Source organism: Orbicella faveolata, unplaced genomic scaffold (assembly GCF_042242905.1).
Source record: "Orbicella faveolata isolate gen_17 unplaced genomic scaffold, um_ofav_v1 contig_24, whole genome shotgun sequence".
NCBI lineage: Eukaryota > Metazoa > Cnidaria > Anthozoa > Scleractinia > Merulinidae > Orbicella > Orbicella faveolata.
In genome coordinates this window covers 7137491-7152679 of record NW_028301552.1, presented here as the reverse complement: position 1 = coordinate 7152679, position 15189 = coordinate 7137491, and the positions used below count along the sequence as shown (strand labels likewise).

At 37.3% G+C, this 15189-nt stretch overlaps 1 protein-coding gene across 1 annotated transcript; it reads left to right on the top strand.

The window, feature by feature from the left end:
* Nucleotides 1–2259: 2259 nt before the first annotated feature.
* On the top strand, nt 2260–15189 carry LOC149110150 (uncharacterized). Its single transcript, XM_089292222.1, has 11 exons — nt 2260–2373; nt 4552–4805; nt 5289–5403; nt 6525–6647; nt 7649–7771; nt 9115–9237; nt 11127–11249; nt 11707–11709; nt 11933–11966; nt 12947–13031; nt 13701–15189. Exons 1-11 carry the CDS (start codon nt 2298–2300, stop codon nt 14220–14222), a joined length of 1581 nt encoding a protein of 526 aa, XP_089148348.1. The 5' UTR covers nt 2260–2297; the 3' UTR covers nt 14223–15189.

The following is a 15189-nucleotide window of genomic DNA, read 5'->3' as shown; positions in this document are numbered from 1 at the left end:
TTATAATTAAATTAGCCACTCGTCAAGACAGAAGAATTCAAGTGAAGAATGAAATCAAATTCAATATGCTACAATTTCCACGTTTTTAAGACTGTTCGTTGAGGGCCATCATTATTTTCTCTGTTCAGAGATATTAGCGCTGCCATGCTACTCTGACATCTGAATGAAAATGAAATATGTAAGCAAATATCTACGTTTCTTTTTATGTGGTAACATCGAGCTTACCGAGCTCTGTAAAATCTGTTAAATAACTTTCACCAAACAGGCTACTATTTTTGAATAATTTTTATTGATATTACTATTTCTCTCTCTAAAATGTATTTGATAGTTATACCTGCGAAATCATTGTCAAAACACACGATACAGCAAAGCAACTGAAGAGTAACGGCAGACGGTTTAAGTGCGAAGTTACAATCAAATTTATCGTTCTTCTCTTTGACTTAAGATCTGGTTCAATTGCTATTCGGTTGATTTATTTTTTTATATCTGGAGGGATTATATAAAGTTATAAAGTGTATTTTTTGATCTCCGTGGGTCTTTAAGTTTATGTTACATTAAAAGCAGGCCTAAATATGGTCAAACAGTTGACAGACGGCTTCGAAATTTTAACATACGAATTACTCAAACTGCTTTCAGGCATATCGCATTCATGCTATCTCCTCATTAAGTCCCTCGTCACTAAACAGCTAGTGATCGTTCTAATTATAACTTGTTGAATTATTCGATAAACTCTGACTGCTCTAATGGAAAAACGAGGGCCTTCAAAATATTTTATTTCCATGTCCGAGATTGTGCAGTTCTCCAGAGCTAACCGTTTGAAGCTCCGTGTAGTTTTCATGCCTTATCGGACCATCTTCAGATACTACGCTTTGTCTCACTGACGCGCTGTACAAAATGGGAAAATATAATTCTTGGTTAAAATTGAGCAACGTTTTTTTTTTTTTTTTTTCATAATTCTCCTATAACCAATAGCTACGAAAATATATTATGAATTTTTTTGAAAGGTCGGACATGTAGAATTTGCCAGAATGATGTTAATATTGAGAAGAATGACAGAGGTAGGATGGGTTAATGTATTTTGAAAAGTTGCTTTCCGAAAATCTACGAAAATTAAACGGCTTTCAGATGGAAGTCACGGAGTATTGGCTGTTTCTGCAGATTTCTGAGCTCAGCAAGAGGCTATAATTCTGCTGATCATGATGCAAAACGAGTACTTAAAAAAAGAAGAAAAAGGCTTTCCTTATCCATCTTTAAAATATATATATCTTTTTTTTTTTCTTGGAAAAGGGTTTTTTTTCGATGTTAGGCTTTTAGTGAGTTTGTCTCAGAGCACACAGTGTTAAAACTTGATTTTATTACTTTAATTTCCTTTGATCAAGAGTATAAGTCATTTTTTTCTTGTCTGGGAATAATACTTAAAATTATGTTCCTATTTCCCTAGTGTGTGGTGGGTTACGAAAGCTTTCCCAATATAATTGCTAAACATTATTTCTTTTTTACTACTTTCATTAACTTCACCCATAAATTGTATTTAAAATACCGAGTATAGTGTAAATAAAAGAATCGAATGAACTGAATTGAATTGAATTACATGCAGCTGACCAATAACTGCTTCGAGCTTCGAGGCCACTTTTGAGTACACGAAACGGCTGTGAACAAACTAGAAATTAAATATGAATAAAGCAACAACATCTATCTCTTGAAAAAGCCCAAGAGCATATGCCAATTTTCGCCAAAGCTCACTTGGGCTGTTCAAAAACGTTTTTACGATAAAAAGAAACTTTCATTTGCATTGGATCAGTTCAATCCCGCGGGCCTATTGTTTTAAAACGACATCCCAGATGCTTTGCTTTGTTGTTAGGGAAGATTGGTTCACATCGCATCAAGACAGCTGAGTAGTGGCGGAATGTTTTTTTCACCATTTCACTCGGAATTGCTACTTTCTGGCTAGCTAAAAACATACTACACGTATCAAAATTAATTTACTTGCAGTTAAACTTTTACTTAAAGTATTTTTAGTATCCTATCAAACTCATCGGCTTTTTTAGGCCGTTAACAGTAGGCTAGGCCTTATGTTATTGCTGACAACAAAAAATATTTAGAGGTGAATGGTGGACTGAGTCAGTCTATTGGTCAAAACTGACGTAACAAATGATATCTCAAATAAAAAAAAAGCAATAATAATAGCTACAAAACTAAAATTGTTTTCAGTTTAAACCATGTAGTGTAAAGTTTTTGAAGTGATTTCCATGGAAATGTAACATTTTTTTCGAACCTCTTGAGTTCATGTTGGCACAATGTATCAATTTTCTATCCACTGCGTTCAGCTGCTTATGTTGTCGTTTCTGATACCCAAGTCAAGCTGTTTTGAAGGTAAATTTCTCCTATTAGTATTCTTGTCTCATTTTTTTGCTTGTTTGTTAGTTTGTTTTTCTGACTAACTTTTAAGGCCAACATTTCGCTTTAATTTCTAGAGGCTTTTTTAATTTTATCTCACTGCTCTCAATCGTCACGGTAATTTTTAATATATTTTTACCCGGGAGACTGAAAAATGCCAAAACATTTTCAGATATCCAAGTTGACACGAGTTCTTTGAAGAAGCCAAGCGATATTTGTTAAGAATAGCGCGGTAGCAACTGATATTAAATATTTATCATGCCTTATTTCACAAGAGAAGAATATTTCTTTTTTTTTGTACTGAATACTCTTCAGTTTGCATAGACGGAATAATAAGTCAGTTTCATTGGTTAGATTAATTAAAAACAGAGTACAAACTAATGTTCACTACTGCTTTTTCTCCATATTCACCGTCTTATTAGGCAAATTTTAAATTCGAGAAGTTGCTGCATGGTATTTACTGCTCGTGCAAAAAAAAAAAAAAAAAAAAAAAAAAAAACGGAAGCGTTGGTAAAGTCTGCATATGACCTAAGTGGTCCGTAAGGCCGGAGCTTTTCCTGGTTTCTGTAGCATGAAGTGTTTAGGAGTGTTTCCACTCACCCCTGGGACGTTAGTCCATCGTAGGATTACCTCCATCTTTAAATTAGCCGGAACACATTTATACATCTGGGTGGAGAGAGGCTTTGTGAGAGTAAACTGTCTTTCCCAAGAACACAACACAATTTTCCCGGTCAGGACTCCAACCCGGACCGCTCGGTCCGGAGATGAGTGCACTAACCAGGAGGCCACCGCGCATGGCTCAGTATACTAAATACGTTGCCTTCTTCTCAGACCTCAATATTTCGCCCGGTCAATCGTCTACTAAGCTGATTTCGTCTCGCGGAAGCGAATCCTCTGAGTATTTCTGGGACAATGACTGCTAGAGAAAAGTAATTTAAACTCTTTACTTTTGTTTTAATATTAACTGGCTAAGTTAAACGGCTCATTTGGATCGAAACAAATATTTTCGAGTCAGAATCAGCGCTGCTTTCAAACCACAGGAAAATACTGATTACTTAAAATAGTTTAGCCTTTGAAGGTTTCTCAGTATTACATGTAACTGCAACGCTTGATCAAAGAAAACGAAAATATGACTTAATTTCTCAAATTTCGGGTTCTAGAGTAGCTTTCTTAGTTAATTATTTAACAATAGTTTGACCGCTATGCAATAAGCAAGAATTCTTTCGCAGCGCTGTCTTGTAATCAACAAGTTTTATGGTAGGTAATTACCTGCGAAATTAAACTCAGCCTTACATGCAATTTCTACCAGTCTATTTCTGTGCGAATCACTTAAACAAAGGCTTATTTACTAAACAAGGACTACAGCGACCTTTTCTAGAATTCTCTTTAATATAAAACAACAACAACGAGTCAAATCGCCCAGGCCTTAGACTTTGCACTCAGACCACAAAGCAGCGACACAATTATTATTTCATCGTAACAAGCGCTATTAGAACTGAACTCCGTGAAACACGCCTACAGATTTCTAATGTCAAATTCGTACAGGAGCGAAATATTCTTCCAGTTTTCGATTCAAAAGATTCGGAATTATTAAAACATTCCCTACTTGAACAAAATTTATAGGTCACATTCGAAACTTGATGCACTTGGTCGCTTAGGCTTAGCATAATAAAAGTTCTAACCGTAAATTCTAAGGAAGTTGCTTTTGTGTACCAAACTGCAGCAAAATTGCTAAAAGATACAGTTTCCCATTCCTACGAGTTGCAATAATCAGCATCTTCTCCGACTGAGTTATTTGGTGAGAATAATTTAAGTTGTCCGGATCAAGCAAAGTTTCATTTGCATCTTTGTATATGGTAGGAACATTAGCATTCTTACCACATTTTGACGTCATCTGTGATCAACTACTGAACAGACGCACGGCAAGATGGAAAATATTTTTTTAACTTGAAAATCTGAACATTATTAAAGAGAAGATTGGGAGAAATAACATATTTTACTTCTTCTATAATATAAAAGTAAAGGAACGTACATTGCTTTTGCCACCTTGCATCAAACTTGTATTTCTCTTTCTACTCTATGAATCGCCTTTCAGGTGAAATAATTAATAATCAACCAGAACAATTGCATTGACTCTTAATTTCTTTTTGTAAGACGAATGTCGTCACCTGGAGTTTCAAGAAGTATTCCAGGGCAAACGCCTCCTAAATCACGTGATAAGGGTTAATGACGTCACAATGACGGATTTCTGTGATGTGCTATGTTACATGGAGCACAACTGTGCCAGTTGCAATTTGATGAGAAGAAGTGAAGCTGAGGGACACAGATGTGAATTGAATAATGCTACTCATGAAGGGAACGAAAGCGACCTGGAGGAAAACCCTGATTATGAATACCGTGGAACTAAGGTAACAATGATTTCTCGAATGATTTGAAAAAGTACTATTTTTTACGTACGGCTTCAAGCCACTTCAATTCTTATACGCCAAAATTAAATGTATATCCTATTCAAATTATTTATGGGATTGCCATGTTGAAAAAATATCATATTACTACGTGGCTTTTTATGAATCCTTTGATAATGAGGTCGCAATAAACAAAATCACTTTTGCGATGAAAAATTCCTTAACACAACTGACGTTATCAGGAGTCAATATTCTGTTTCAAAATATAAGTTTTCTTTTCTCGATACATACAGGATGTAAATTATTTGATTGTTTATTATTTGTTTGTTTGTTTTGTTATTTACTTCATTCATTATTATGTTACAAAGATACTTTTTATATTATAAAGTCATTATTATGTTACAAGATATCTTTCTAAATTATTGAAATAAAATAGAGTGGTAATTTTATTTCTCTGTATTCATTGTATTTTCTTTCTCATAATAGAGCGTGTGTATCAATAACCCCTGCAAGAACGAAGCAACCTGTCAAACTGGTTTTACAGACAAAGGATACCGCTGTCTGTGTCGTGCTGGATTTGAGGGTCTGGACTGCCAAAATGGTGAAGTAACTTTTGTTCAGTAAAAATATAATTATGGCAGCTTCGTGAATAAACGGTAGCAGTATAGGTGGAACCGTTTGTCATAGTTTTGCAGGCAATGTATAAGAGATTAGTAAATTGTAAGTAAGTAAGTAAGTAAGTAAATCAAGTTTATTGTGTATATACACTTAACTTCTGTGAGAAAACTCACAAGCTAGCTATAGTTTGCTGGTATAACACAGAAAGTAAAATAAAAGAACTAAAGTTGAGAAAATACCTTCAACAAGTGACTAAGAAGATATAAGTTTAAAATTTAAGATTGAAATCTAAACATGCTTCTAGAGGAGACTAAACTGCGTTGCTAAAATTTAATCAGAATCTAGGATTTTAAATCATAATCTTTTTATAGATAGCGTTTACATGACGCCCAAGCTGTTTTCCTTTGATAAGAAGAAACGTTTGCTTAAGGAGAGAACCAATTTCCTAATGGACATAAGATTCATTGTTTAGAAACACCAGGTTAACTTGAGACGCTGTAGTTCATAAGACAATTTTACAGTACGGTGCAGTGAAATACAGTGCGACTCGAAGAAATATTCTGAGATACTACAAACGAAACTGTCTCGCAACAAAGTAAAAGGAAATTCATATGTGTATGGCTATATGTTTCAGATATTGACGAGTGTTCCTCAGGAACACACGACTGCAGTGCTGACGCCGTATGCAGTAACACCAAGGGATCATATCTGTGCAGTTTTTTACCCAAATATTCTGGAGATGGGAGTCTTTTCGAAGGTGAAATGTTCTGTAGAACTTACATCTGAGATTAGAGTAGTGTTTCAAGAACAAGCTATAACTGAATATTTACATAGTTGACTTTATTTGAATTAGTAAAGCTCACTGAATAATGTGTAACACTGATGAAGAATATTGGAATTCTCAAAGTAGAACAGTTTCCATAGCATACATATTTCTATATAAGATTTTATACAATAATATTTACGTATCAAAACATCAGGAAATTGTATACTTTAAATAAATCAATATTTGCATCTGCAAATTTCAGTATCAGGCATTTGAATTCTTTTAGTTGGCATGCCACATTAGCTTTTCATTAAACGTTCTATCCCGTTTTGTGTTAGATGTTGACGAGTGTACATCAGGAGCCCAGGAGTGCAGTGCTGATGCTGTGTGTAATAATACAAATGGATCTTATAACTGCTTTTGTAAACCTGGATATTCTGGAGATGGACGGGGTTGTCTGGGTAAATGTATTAAAGACTAATATCTCTCTCTTTCTCTGGAATCCTAGATAGGGAACAAACATGAAGCGAAATGTAGTGTCAATGAATATCGATAGGTACTTTTTTTTGGCATTCTTATTTACTGAGTTAATCTGATGGTCGTCTGTTGTAATTACCTTTAAAATATTTGTGTATTTTTTTTGCATTATTATTATTTGCTTGAACAATCACAACAATTACATCAGTTACACTACAACAATTATTACATTGCATCAGTTACAAAAAAACAGTCTACAAAGTACGTTCTTACCCATTACAATCTACACATTACATAGAACCATCTTACGGTATGCTACATAATACAAGTACACTAATTACAAGAAAATAGCTATTTCAATAGAAAGCTTAAGCCCTGGCCAAATGAACTCGCAAGTAGTCGCAAGTAGCCACAAGTTGAACTTGCGTAGAAACTTGAGTTGGGTGGCCAAACGGACTTGCAAGTTTCCTCGCAAGTACACGCAGGTCGCAAAAAAACCCATTTCAAGGCAGACATATCCTGTATTTCATTGGCTAATAATAGGTTAATGAACGTAACTTAACTTGCGTTGACTTGGGTTGGGTGGCCAAACGGTGAAAAACTTGCGTCGACTTGCGTGCAAATTTGATCTCGACCAAAGTGAGCGCAAGTCATCGCAGGTCAACGCAAGTGCACGCAAGGCCTGGCCAAACGGAGTCGCAAGTAGACGCAAGTTGAGAACTTGCGACTACTTGCGACTCCGTTTGGCCAGGGCTTTACACTTATTACGGCACGCTACCTAGGGTACAGTATAATTATAAATGACAATATTCACTTGTTAGTTTAAGATTACATTTACTATGCAGGGTTACGCAGTGCTGGTTGCTGGTTATCAGGACCGATTGTATGGCAAGGCACCCGAAGAAATATTCCGAGACACTACAAACAAAACAGTCTCGCAACAAAATAAAAGGAAATTCATCTGTGCATGGATATATGTTTTCAGATATTGACGAGTGTGCATTAGGAACACACGACTGCAGTGCTGATGCTGAGTGTATTAATACCAAGGGATCATATAACTGCTCTTGTAAACCTGGGTATTATGGAGATGGCCGGAGTTGTCTGGGTAAATGTATTTCAAACTAATATCTTTCCCTTTCTCTAGAATCTTATAAATAAAAGAAAAATTAAAGAAATACAGTCTTAAGTCCTGGCCAAACGGACTCGCAAATAGTCGCAAGTAACCGCAAGGTGAACTTGCGTGGAGACTTGCTTTGGGTGACCAAACGGACTCGCAAATTTATTCACAAGTACACCCAAGTCGCAGAAAACCCATTTCAAGACAGACATCCTGTATTTTAGGATAATGGGCGTCACTCAACTTGCGTTGACTTGGGTTGGATGGCCAAACGGCTAAAAACTTACGTGGACTTGCGTGGATCTCGACCAAAGTGAGCGCAAGTCATCGCAAGTCAACGCAAGTGCGCCTAAGGCCTGTCCAAACGGAGTCGCAGGTAGACCCAAGTTTTCAACTTGCTTCTACTTGCGAGTCCGTTTGGCCAGAGCTTTAATGACTTTGGATGTGAATCACAGTTCATGAGTCATGGTTGTCAAGGGAGAGTACGTGAGAACATAGCAGAATTGTTGCCTGAGAGGGAATCCAATATTGTCATATGGTTTTAAATCCAAAATGCTAAGCATTAGCCCAAAAAAAACAAACAAACAAACAAACAAAAGAAAACAAAAGAAAGCAAAAGAAAAAGAGGAACAACTTCGTTGTTCTTGGGCTTATATACGATGATTCCCCTTCGTTAATTCAAGTCTGAAGGACAACATAAAAGAACGCCAAATATTTAGAATTCCCTACGAACCTTAAGTGGTTAGTGTGTGAAAGCAGGCTGTGGCTAAGTGTTGACAAAGTACGTACATAACTTCTAGAAATTGACGAGTGCGCTGCACGGAAACACAACTGCAGTTCTGACGCGATGTGCAATAATACCAAGGGGTCATACAATTGTACGTGCAGACCTGGATATCATGGCGATGGTATGCGCTGCAAAGGTGAGCTCTGTTCTAACATAAGGTAATATTTATGCTAATGACAGTAGCCGAATGATGTTTCAAATGAATCACATAATCTGAAGAAATAATTAGCCCTCAAACGGCCTGGCCAAACGGAGTCGCAAGTAGACGCAAGTTGAGAACTTGCGACTACTTGCGACTCCGTTTGGCCAGGGCTTTACACTTATTACGGCACGCTACCTAGGGTACAGTATAATTATAAATGACAATATTCACTTGTTAGTTTAAGATTACATTTACTATGCAGGGTTACGCAGTGCTGGTTGCTGGTTATCAGGACCGATTGTATGGCAAGGCACCCGAAGAAATATTCCGAGACACTACAAACAAAACAGTCTCGCAACAAAATAAAAGGAAATTCATCTGTGCATGGATATATGTTTTCAGATATTGACGAGTGTGCATTAGGAACACACGACTGCAGTGCTGATGCTGAGTGTATTAATACCAAGGGATCATATAACTGCTCTTGTAAACCTGGGTATTATGGAGATGGCCGGAGTTGTCTGGGTAAATGTATTTCAAACTAATATCTTTCCCTTTCTCTAGAATCTTATAAATAAAAGAAAAATTAAAGAAATACAGTCTTAAGTCCTGGCCAAACGGACTCGCAAATAGTCGCAAGTAACCGCAAGGTGAACTTGCGTGGAGACTTGCTTTGGGTGACCAAACGGACTCGCAAATTTATTCACAAGTACACCCAAGTCGCAGAAAACCCATTTCAAGACAGACATCCTGTATTTTAGGATAATGGGCGTCACTCAACTTGCGTTGACTTGGGTTGGATGGCCAAACGGCTAAAAACTTACGTGGACTTGCGTGGATCTCGACCAAAGTGAGCGCAAGTCATCGCAAGTCAACGCAAGTGCGCCTAAGGCCTGTCCAAACGGAGTCGCAGGTAGACCCAAGTTTTCAACTTGCTTCTACTTGCGAGTCCGTTTGGCCAGAGCTTTAATGACTTTGGATGTGAATCACAGTTCATGAGTCATGGTTGTCAAGGGAGAGTACGTGAGAACATAGCAGAATTGTTGCCTGAGAGGGAATCCAATATTGTCATATGGTTTTAAATCCAAAATGCTAAGCATTAGCCCAAAAAAAACAAACAAACAAACAAACAAAAGAAAACAAAAGAAAGCAAAAGAAAAAGAGGAACAACTTCGTTGTTCTTGGGCTTATATACGATGATTCCCCTTCGTTAATTCAAGTCTGAAGGACAACATAAAAGAACGCCAAATATTTAGAATTCCCTACGAACCTTAAGTGGTTAGTGTGTGAAAGCAGGCTGTGGCTAAGTGTTGACAAAGTACGTACATAACTTCTAGAAATTGACGAGTGCGCTGCACGGAAACACAACTGCAGTTCTGACGCGATGTGCAATAATACCAAGGGGTCATACAATTGTACGTGCAGACCTGGATATCATGGCGATGGTATGCGCTGCAAAGGTGAGCTCTGTTCTAACATAAGGTAATATTTATGCTAATGACAGTAGCCGAATGATGTTTCAAATGAATCACATAATCTGAAGAAATAATTAGCCCTCAGATGTGTAGCAACCAGATGCCCATCGTGTGCAAAAGGGGAGAAAGAGAGGAGGACGGAACTCTTTCCCAAAAAAAAAAAAAGAAAAGAGGACACATCAACATTGCTTTCTGTTTAATAGATCAAGCTAGATAGTCCACGGCCCGCTCTATTAGATGATATATTTTCTGTTGGTTACGACGTCATCCGACGTTTTGTGACGTCTTTAATTACGCCATCTTTGAAGTCGCTATTTTCTCAGAAAATCAAAAATTGGCGCAGAGTAATAAAGATAGAAACAAAAGGAAACCAGCTTCAATTGCATGTTAAATTGAGGAGTCTATATTAATACCAAACGACGTCCAGGAACCGTCTAATAAAGTTACAGCACCACACACTGTTTTTTTTTCCGAAATATCCAACAATGCCTTTAGGGCACGGCACCTCCCTTTTATCTGCCCCTTGCACGATGTTTATTCAGTATTAGTATAAATCTACCAGCGTTCACGAATGCCGATCTCTGATTAGTTACGATACTTACAATCTATTCTGTGATAGATCGTGAGTAGCGTACAGTGTACTCGCTCTCGATTTCTGTGAGTGATGGTTGACTCGGGCCGCCCCCTCGTCAACTATCACGCGAAAGAAATCTCGAGTTCATAATCTAATTGTGTAGTATAATGATGTTATCTTCAGGAGTATCATATATCTTTTTTGATCATAACTACAGTGCAGTACAACACAACCTTAAAAAAATATCCTAACACTACAAGCTAAGCATTCCGTCAGAAAAACATAAGGCAAACTAAATAACTTGGTAAATATCCTACTGTATGGACCTCGCACTTGTTCAATAACTAATATATCTTTCCTTTTAGATACTGACGAATGTGCTTTAGCAACACACGACTGTGATGCCAATGCTGTGTGCAGTAATACCAAGGGATCATACAAATGCGATTGCATACCTTCATATTATGGAGATGGACGAGTTTGCGCAGGTGAGCTATTCTTTACAATGAAAAAAGACAGTTAGTAAGCCATTTCAAGGCTGGCTTTTACTAGCGCAGAAGTATAAACATAAGTAACCTTCGGATACACAATTAGGTGCTTCCCGACCAAAGGCGCTGATCTTTTGACATTTCATTGCGTCTCTGCTTATCCACTGCTTATGCTTGTCGTACAGGTGAAAACTATCCTTTAAAGATTAAACACAGAATTAAAGAAACGTAATTAAGACGGGAAAAAAATCCATTAAAAAAAAAAAAAGCAAAACAAAACAAAACAACGGAAACAATCAAAAAGAAAAAAACCTAAACTTGCAATAAAATCCCCCACCCCCTCCCACAAAAATAGTCGATATAATCATAAATTTTAACAATTCCTTGAAAATTAGAAATTTCAAAACAATCAATTTTTTTTCACGATATGGCTCCAATATTGTTTGATCACCGACAGACTGTTTTCATTTTCTCCAACCCACACTAAGCCGAACAAAAGAGAGGAATATTCACCTTCAGTACTGAATCTTACGTTATTTTACTCTCTGAGAATATTACTAATAAATTATTTTACACGGCGTCTCCACAAGTGCGTAAATACTTTTCTTTCAATATACTGCTTCATTCTAATATAGTCTTGGTCGATTCTATTCTGAGTTCTCGGTACTTTTTTGTTGATCTAGTTTACCAATGCAAGGAACTTTACGAGAGGAATTTGTGAGTGGAAAAAAATATATAACTGTTTTGCTAAAGTAGTTTCACAATGAAGGTAAGCTCTTAATTATTAAAATGTAAAACGATCGGACGACCTTCAAAGGACTTCAAAAAAAGGACAAGAAGAACAAACGTTCCTTAACACAAAAGAAGGAAATGAGCACCCTAAAATTTGCAGAAAAATTAAGTGCAATTATTTTGTAATCAGTAGAAATAGTAGAAAGACAATTAAAAATAATTGTTTAAGCACTTAGAGATCCGAGCTCGTCTGAGAAAACAGTCTGACAAAGGCGCTGGCGTTTGCTTTAGGCATCGGCTACACCGTGCCGGAGAGATTTGAAAACGATGCTAAACTTCTATACGGTTAGGACTACCATCCACACTAATCTGTCACGAAAATCGTTTCCAAAAGCCTCTTCAAACCGGATGAATTTCAAACGATGCTATGTTTCTACGGCGAGGACTACCGTCCACACTAATCTGTCTCGAAAATCGTTTCGAATAGGCTCTAAAAAGCGGAAGAATTTGAAAACGGTGGCTTTGCGTTTTAGCGCAGCTGGAACATTTTGAAAGCGGAACTTTTCGAAAATGATGAAGTGACGATGATCATATGATTTCCCTGCCGAGTTTTCCTCAAACACAAATCCAAAATGACTGGTGATTGCTGCGTTTATAATCTGTTTGGCGTAGTGTGGATGGAAAACGTTTCACGCGGTTTCAGAGTGAAAACGCCGTATTGAACTTTCTCCGGCGTATTGGGAACGGGGTCTTATTCTTTCCAGCGTCCAGTAAAGTTCGTCGCCTGAGCTTTGTGCCAGTGGTACTCATGTACTTTTACTAATAATTACTAAAAAACTGGCCTTAATGAAGCACAAGAGTGTTTCACGGAATTTATTGTACAAAAATGCAGCACAAATCATGTAGATATAAAATATTGATAAATCTCATATATCTACGATTGGGGGACTTTTAATCCTGCACAGGACCTACGAAAGAAACCCATACTGTGGTCTTGGGGCGTGCGGAGAAGAACACTGGACACTTGTCATGAAGATTGACGGCTCAAAGGTTTAGAGTAATCACAAATAAATTTCTTAACAAACCAACTAAAAGCGTATATGAAAGGAAACAGTTTTCAGCAGACGTTCAAAGTGCTGTATCCAAGGAACTCGCTGGCCAGCGAGTTCCTTAGATACAGCACTTTAAACGTCTAACTTCTGTTAGTTTTAAAAGGACTCAGGAGCTGATCAAACGGTTCAATATCCGTCAAGCTGGATGGAAAACGAATGTGACAACCTCTAAAACAAAGCGATGTTCCAGTGTAAATGGACCACTCTTGTCCTACTTATGAGCTTGACACAATATTAAATAACCTACGCCTGAGCGTAAACGTTAACATGTACAGTATCGCCAATCCATCGTTTTGCACATTGCATTATAACTGCAAGATAGACCTCTATTTCAATCCATCTATTTGGTGGTTGGACAAATGGATAAAAAAGATTTTCATTTTTAATGCTGAATGACAAAGTCCTTGTTTTTCCATGAAAAGTTTAATTTAAATCTTTAATATTGCTCAAGCCACGAGATGGGGGCTTATGAAAGGGCTAAAAGCTACATGCATGCAACGTTTTGGAGTAAGTATCTTTAAAAGATCAACGCCTACAACTAGAATAACTTAGTTTATAATTATATTGCAACAGTTCCTTTATGTTCAAACGACATTTTTTCTTACAGGGAACCTTTCATTATGATTCAAACATTTGGACCAACAACGAAACATTCAATATTGCAGGAGGAGAGACAATATTTGACTCACAAGAGACCAAATTGACGACCTACTGGGACACACCCTTCACCAAGATCTGTCTCGGAATGAAGATCCGGGGCGACGAAAATATCAATTTTCTCGCCATAAACAAGGTGGCTGACTCTTTGTACTCGCTGATCGCTGACGGGCAACATCGCGCCACCTCACTGGGTCGTGATACTTGGAAGACGCTGATTGGTTCCCAGGCCTCCTTAGAGGTAAACTGTAACATGGAAGGCTTCAATGCTCGTTGTTTCTGGGATCCTAATTCCAGAGCAAGGATCGGTTTCGTTGCAAACAATCAAGACGATTGTTGGACTTGCGACTCCAGAATCGGCTTTGGTTCGGGTGGATCTCCTGACGATTCCAATACGTGTGGAAACACGGCACAAAACGGTGACAATGGAAATAAATTCATTAAAGCCATGGGCTACATTTTTGTCCACTAAGTAGCTTTTCAGTCATAACCAGTCAACGGTTTCCTATAAATAACGCGGAAGGAGAAATCATTAATGGAAATTTGATTCCATTCTTTGCTTTAAAGCAGTGAGAAACTTAACTCGGGCACCAAAGGAACTCAAGTTTGTTTTAATATTATAAGAGTGTTACGTCTGAAAGCGAGTTAGTGGCGAAAGGAATTAAGTAAAAACAACATGTGTGACACTCGGCTTTTGATATTTGTCACCGAACTTATGAAAAATTTCTTGTGTTAAATTGTCGCGAAATAAATATAATATGAAGCAAATTCAAACATACCATAATATCCACGTGCTATGGGTTCCAGACGCACGGCTAACTGACTTTGTTAGAATCTTTAGCTGTATATGTACAAATAATCACGTAAAACATCTTTGTTTGTTTGATACATCGAGCTGACCGAGATCGTAGTCTAATTTTGAAATAGTCTAAGTTTGAAATAGCAAGATAACTCGTAAAAAAAGAAAAAAAAGAAGAAAAAAAGAGCGAAAAGCATCCTCACAATTTCCGTAGCAACATTCTCGGAAGAACTGAATCACTGAGGCAGATTACCTTGGGAATCAGAGACCGATTTGGAGGATTATTTTTTCCCCTTCACCTTTCTTTTGGACTAAATAAACCAACGAACACATATCACACGATAATTAACCAGTGCGTCTCAAAAGTACTCTTCACTTTGTCTTGTTTAGCTTACAGTGTATATATTCCACTTAAATGGGTAACTAACACTTCATCACTACACTAAGTTTGTCTAAAAGTGACCTTTTTGAAAGTGATGTTTTTGGTAGTCCTTTTTGTGACAGATGGTTTGATGCGATTTGCATTGTTTAACGCGCTACATGTATGAGTAAATAGCTAGGTCTTTATTTTATTTATGACCTTTCGTTCCTTTTGTTTCGAAATGAATAAAATGTTCTGCTCCGATGTTGCAAGCGTAAA